Raw genomic sequence first — 7,138 nt, 5'->3', positions numbered from 1 at the left:
ACCCCTGATAACATACTGCTGGATATGTGGTGTAGAGGGATCTTAAAATAATCTTTATCCAGGGATTAAGAGTTTCTGATCTACCACTGACCTGTTTTCAGAGTATTACAAATTCATTGCACTTGTGAAAACATGATGAAAGTGCTGTAAAACAAGAGAAAAGCACATTTACAGCAGCATAAGTAACCAAGGTAAATTGCATTGATGAGGAGACTTCAAGTTAAAAATCGTGCTGGATGAAACCTTCTTTTCCTTGTCGAGAAAGCATGCGTGGGAAACTGCAGGCAGAAATGGTGTCTGGGCCTCTTAGGCCACGTGTGAAAATGTTTATTTTCATTAGAAGTGAAAAATCCAGATTTATAGATGCCTCCCCCCCCCCTCTGTATATGTATGTATTGCCCCCAAGTCTGCCCTGAAAGGAGGAGGAGCCAGGGTGAGATGGAGACACAAACCCTGCTGTAGTCCTTGAGTCTAAATTAATGCTGTTAGTTAAGGGCTGAATAAACATTAGGAACAAAAATTATTTCTATGCACAGGAAGCCAGGGAAACTTGAATTGACACCACCTACTTTGTGAAGGAGAAAAATACTTAAGTCAGGACTACAGCCATCTGAGATGTTTCATCATTACTAAATTCATATGGGGAAAAAGGTAATTGATTAAAGCAAATTAAGTGCCAGCAAGTGATTTTTATTTCATTCCCTGACTCTAATATGTGGGCTTGATTATTTGTCTTGGCCTTTTTTATTTTTTTTATTTTTTTTTTTTTTGCATTGGAGGAATAGAGTTCACATGAAATACCATCTTCATTTGAAAATGCCTGACATCTTTATCAAATGATAAATAACAGACTTTGGCTAGAAGTTCAGTATTTTGTAATTTTGCCTGCAAAAACATTTTGCATGTTAGATAAGGGAAAAGTGACACCCTAGAGCAATAAATTCATGCTTGTCTTTGGAGTAAAGTAATAATTAGTTGAGTAATATAATCATATATATATAAAAAGTACACATGTCAGGGGGCCTCTAGCTACAAATAAAAGTTGACTGAAGTCTTGAATCCGCACGTTGTTACCTATGACTATCCACTTTGGGGAGAGAGGGATCTTTCCTTATTGTGGGTTGATTAGAAGTAGCCATTAAAACTGGATAAGGTTTGCAGAGGGGTGATCAAAGTGCCCAGGCAGTGCTGCACTCTGTCCTTACAGGTGGCTTGGAATTGCTGTTGGATGAGCTTGACTTCCAAAAATGCTTCAGAGATGTGGTAGAGGAAAAAGCAGAGGATGCAGCTGCTGGTGGGATGGGGCTGGGTGGGTGCCAGCAGGGCTGTGGGGGGCTGAAGGAGCCCAGTTTCACTGATGGGTGGTGGTCAGGGTCTAGTTGAGGTCTAGACTTCATGCAGTCTTCTCTGCCTTTTACTTGTACCCCTCTGGAGATACCAAATATCACTTCAATGATCCAAGTCAGGAAAATCTGGTGTGTCCTGTTCTCATGGATAAAAAGGTTTAAATATTTTTGGAGTCGTACAGGTACAATCAAACCTTTCTGTCTGTTGGAGGGGAGAGGACTGCTTTGGAAAGGTGATTGTCAGCGTACCCTGTAATTGACTCTCCGCACTGCGTATGGCTGCGTGCTCCCGTTCACTGGCGTGCTTGTACCCAGTGGGCTGCTCGCTCGGTTTGGGCAGCCCTTTAATAGTCACCAGGAGGAGAGACTGAAGTGCCACCAGCCAGCCTGTTAAGTAGGAGCACTGGATCTCAGCCAAGGAGGGGACGCTCCTTATTTACAGTAGCACCGTTTATGCATTTTCCACAACAGCTTGGCAGCCACACCAACCCCAATTTTTTACATTCACAAGCATGAAGATGTCGTGGTGAAAGACAGCACCATTTCTACCCAGAGTAACTCATCTGATGAGAGATTTTGGTCTAGAATGTGAAACTCTATAAGCCCACAGCTGGCAACTATAAATTCCTGCCTTAAGTGGTTATGTCAGACATGTAGCGCAGGCTTGTGGCTCTGTGGGGAGGGAACCTGAGACAGGATGCCAGAAGGAGGAATGTTTCCGTACAGCGCTGGCAGTTGGGAAAGCATTTTGTGTTTGGCATGGGAAAAGGGGTCTGGGGGGTCCACCTAGCCCCTCTTCTTCAGGAAGGAGATGAGACCCACAGGAGAGGGGCACTGCAGTAATGCAGGAATCGTTTCTCCAAGTACGTAGTCCCTCCATGGTCGCTTGCAGCAAGTGCCTGTAGAAGACTAGAACCAGGGAATGAGGTTTTGTTCTTGTTTCGTTGATTATAGGCTTAAAAGTTGGGTTAATTTACTGTCCAAAACTTAACCAAAGCAGTCATCAGTTGGACAGAGTGACATTTCTCGTTTCAGAGTTGTCCAAAGGGGATAGTTTTAACTCACAACAGACTCTTACTTAATTGTAGCTTCTTTTTGCTTCATAACTTGCCTGAGATGATCAGTTTGCTGTTCTTCTGCTGTAGGCATTTGCTGTCAGTTGACACTGTTACTTTCAGACATTTTGAGAATTTCTTGGATCATTTCTCCTCTGTCTGATTTTTACCTCTTCTTGTATTTCTGCATTATCAGTTGCAGTCATGGTTTTGCTGAGCAGAACTGTATTAACTACCCCCCTCCTTGTGCCCTTATTATCACCAGCCTGTGCCGTGTGTGCTCCTCTTTTTTTATAACAAAGGAGCTATCAGGAATGTCTTCTGCTATTGATTTAATAGTCTGACCAAAGAAGTACAGCACAGCCTTGGAAAAACTTTAGTGATAGTTTGTGGTGTTAAATTCTTGAAACATAAAACCAGGACTGGGCTCTCCCTTTAACTGGGATGTTCAGCACAGAGGGTCTGCAGCACTGGGGAGGGGAAAAAAATACTTTACTTGGCTGGCACAGAAGGCTGCAGAGCCACTTCACGGATACTGTTGTATTCGCCGGGTCATCCCTAACTTCAGCTGGTGCTTCTCCTTGTCCAAAAGACTATTAGGGAATATTTCCGATAATTCCAGTCATTACAAGGCAGCTGATCCATAAGAAATCTGTGATTCTGTGAAATAGGGTTTGGAGCAGTCTGGAAATGAATCACACTGGCAGAACCGCTGGCATTGTGCCTTCTGAACCTTCTCGTAATTCCTCGGAGTTCTGCTAGGAAGTCAGGAGGGGAAATTCTAGTGTAGCTAAATTAAGAGAAGACTGAATTTTACCCCACAGCTGAATTTCAAGCACTAGGAACTTGTGTTCAAAGATGAACTGCCAGGCAGACTCCTGTTTTCCATTAGCATTTCTTCTAAGCAAGGACTTCTGCTGCTGGGCATCCCCAGCCTTCTGGGAGCCCTGTCCTGCACATAGATGGCCCCTGGCCAATACTGCTCTAATAGTATCTCCTGTTCAAAACTGGTATTTACAGCCGAAAAAGTGTTTTAAGAGCAAGTAAAAAAGCAGCATGTTAATATAAATGTTAGTGAAAATACCTGAGCTAGAATTGGTTAATATTCAAAAGAAGCTTCTGAGAACTTGGCAGAGGAAGGACTGCATAATGCCCAAACGGTGCCGCCTTTGTGTTTGGAAAATTGGTACTTCAGATGTAGAACTGTTAAAATCATAGAATCCTTTAGGTTGGAAGGGACCTACAAGATCATCAAGTCCAACCACCGAGCCACCAGGGCTCCAAAGTCCTCTGCCAAAACAGATCAGAATCTGTCAGGGTTGGAAGGGACCACAAGGATCCCCCAGTTCCAACCCCTCTGCCATGAGCAGGGACACCTCCCACTAGATCAGGCTGCCCAGAGCCTCATCCAGCCTGGCCTTAAAGACCCCCAGGGATGGGGCCTCAACCACCTCCCTGGGCAACCCATTCCAGGGTCTCACCACTCTCATGGTGAAGAACTTCTTCCTCACATCCAGCCTGAATCTGCCCACTTCCAGCTTTGCCCCATTCCCTCTAGTTCTGTTGTTACTTGAGATCCTAGCTGTTGTACATAAAATCATATATGATTTTACAAGGACAACTGTAAAACTTGGAGTACTTACTTAAGCTATTCTTTTTATTGTCTGGGTGACATTTTTTTTAAATACACAATAATTAAGTCTATGGTGCTGGATCGGAGCTTGTGTGGCCCACAACAGTTTACTTAAGTTTTAGTTATCAGATGTTGTGGTGAGCAGAGCCCGCCCTAGGCAGGGATGGGCGTTGGGAAGATCTGGCGATGTAACGGGAAGCTCAGGCCGCCCACGAGGGGCGCTGTGGGCGGGGCTTGGCAGAGATAAGCAGTCGCAGCGAGGCAATAAACGCCATTTGCGGCATCCTCCATAGTGGAGTCAGTGTCTCCATGACCCTCAGCGGTAGAGGTTGAGTTGCAGCGATTCCAGGGTTTGGGTGTTGGTAACGACAATCAGAGATCCAACAAACCACTCCTCTCTAAAACTCTAAAAGAAAAGGCATTGTCCTCATCTTTGTTTTTTTTTTTTTTTTTTACATTTAGGAAGAATTCTTTGCAAACAAACCCAAAACAACAAAGAAACCAAAACAACTGTTTTTTTTTTTTGTTGCAGATACAGAGAGCAGTCCTTCAGCCTTTCTGCTATTCAGTTCAGTACCTTAGCAGTTCGCCAGCTTCCCCCAAGGTTCATTTGGCTGCTGTCATGGGGACTTTGTTGTACGTGTACTTACTTCCTGCACAAACAATTCCTGCAGATAAAAAGCTTTTGCAGAGAACAACCACAAGCAGCTCCTTGCTCAAGATACTGGCCTCAATTCTTCATCCTATTCTCAATATAATTACAGTCCCAAAATGGCAAAATAGGAGTGGGAGATCCTACAAATGTGTGTAGGAGTAAGAGGAAGAGTTAAATACGCTGTTTGTATTGTGCTAGGAAATGCTAGGAAAGCCTTTGTGGGTTTTTTAATGGCAATATTTCATTTTAGGAGCAGGTCCCTGTTCCTGTTTATCACCCAACCCCTAGCCAGACTCGGCTAGCAACGCAACTGACAGAGGAGGAACAGATCAGGATAGCGCAGAGGATAGGCCTTATTCAGCATCTACCTAAGGGAGTCTATGATCCTGGGAGAGACGGCTCCGAGAAGAAGATCAGAGAGTAAGTCACAGAAACCTAACTGAACTCATCTGGCTGTTGTGCTGGATTATGACACTGCCTTGGGAAACGTATCTTGTCCTCCTGGGTATGGCTTATTTTCAGGGCCTGTAGTTTAATGTGGCTTTCTGAAAAAAAAATTACCATGCAGAAGGCTCTTTCATGCCCTTACAGGTGTTTTTTCCCTTTATCCCCTCTTCATGAGGAACTAATCTCACATCACTTTCTAGCTCCCTTTTACCACTTCTCCTTTTGTGCGCTCTGCTGATCTGTCCTGTCATGCCAGCAGAAGGCTTCCTGCCCTTGCTAACATTGTAACCATGGGCATATCAACTACAAAGGAAATGCCAAAAACATCTAGTGCTTGGTGGAGCTGGCACTGTCAGAGCTGAGAACTCCTCGCAGTAATCTACAAGTACTAAAAGCTTGACTCAAACCTATGCAGTTTAAAGTAATATGCAGAATATTACACTACTTTAAATTTCCAGTGTGGTAACAGCGGCTTAAATCTTTTTTTTTTTTTTTTTTTTTTTCTTTTTACTCCACCCCCCCAGATGTGTCATTTGTATGATGGACTTTGTTTATGGGGACCCTATCCGATTTCTGCCATGCATGCACATTTACCACCTGGACTGTATAGATGACTGGTTGATGAGATCCTTTACCTGTCCATCCTGCATGGAGCCAGTGGATGCAGCACTGCTTTCGTCGTACGAGACTAACTGAGCCAGGGTTTCTCCGCTGAACCGTCAAGGAGACCATCCACTTCAATGGGTTTGATCCTTTTGTCATTCAGCCCAAAGAGCCAGGAATTAGGAATTAAGATCATGCACAAAGTATACATTTCCTAATAAATGAATGAAAAAAATATTCCTGAATGGCTGCAAATATTGGAAAAAAACACATAGTATTTTAGAGACTATAGAAAAGTAGGTTGTTATTTTTAATGTAAAGCCTTGACCCACCATTGTCTTTTAATGTTTGTTCTTACACCCATATATAGAAATTGTGTAAGGTGTTACAGCAACTGTAAATGTTTAAACTGCGTGTATCCAATTTTATTAGCAGCAAGATACGAGTATTTTCTTCTTAAATAAAGTAACCAGTTTTGTTCTGATTCTTTTCACAAGTCCCAGCATTTGGGGTCAAGGCTTTATTGAAATCTACATTTTATAACACTGGCACAAAGAAATAGTTTTAAGCTTGTTTGCACAGTTCTTTTTATTTTTCTTTTTTTTTTTTTCCATTGGAGATGGAATTCATTGCCTTAGGTCTTTTTAATAGTGTATTGTTATTGTTGGGCTGGCTCTATGCTTGAAAACCAGTTTATTTATAACCTGTTAAAAGTGCTATATTTTGTTTGCAGTTAGGAATATGCAGACTTCAAATTGATCTCCTAGCTTGTAAGCAAACTGAGATGCATTATCCCTTTTCTACAAGTGATGTGGGATATGAAGATATGAAACATAATCCTACAGTGAAATTATGGTTTCATGTTTTTTACAACTTGCTTCGGTTTGATGAAACAACAGTCCTTAAACTTGAGTATGTCACCTTTAACTTCATCAGGTTAAAAGTGAGCCAGATGGACAATAAATAAGTTAAGCTGCCATAAGTGAAAAAAAAAACCCAAACCCAAACTTGGAACTACTGTAGTATTAGTGTTGATCACTTATTCTACTTTCTTCTCCCTAAAAATGGTTGTCTTGGATCATAGCAAATGGATACTGCATCTCTCGGTCTTGTAGTTGTTAGGTTATCAGAAGTTAAGAATAAACATACTGTATCTCAGTCTCCTGTATTAAATGTATCTGTTAAGCCCTGCTGGCTGACACAACAGTCCACCAAACAGATAGGAAATCAGAGATGAGAAAAATATCTTTTGTTCTGCAGGTAAATGCAAAGTTTATGGCAACACAGGCTGGCACACTAGCAGTCGAGGGGGAAACCAGTACTGCTTGGGCCAGAATGACAGGAGTAGCTAATTCCTGTAGCAAACAGCATGTGCTTGTTAAGAGATGGTCTAGCAAAG

At 42.4% G+C, this 7,138-nt stretch overlaps 1 protein-coding gene across 1 annotated transcript; it reads left to right on the top strand.

The window, feature by feature from the left end:
* Positions 1–4,939: 4,939 nt before the first annotated feature.
* On the top strand, positions 4,940–6,899 carry RNF11 (ring finger protein 11; the record flags this gene model as incomplete). Its single annotated transcript, XM_008941036.1, has 2 exons — positions 4,940–5,109; positions 5,661–6,899. Coding segments are annotated over 2 exons (342 nt in total), but the record flags the coding sequence as incomplete, so codon positions are not given.
* Positions 6,900–7,138: the final 239 nt, after the last annotated feature.

The sequence above is a fragment of the Merops nubicus genome, unplaced genomic scaffold (assembly GCF_000691845.1).
Source record: "Merops nubicus isolate BGI_N331 unplaced genomic scaffold, ASM69184v1 scaffold32595, whole genome shotgun sequence".
Lineage (NCBI taxonomy): Eukaryota > Metazoa > Chordata > Aves > Coraciiformes > Meropidae > Merops > Merops nubicus.
Note: the sequence above shows the minus strand (reverse complement) of the source record. Positions and strands in the feature narration are given on the sequence as shown.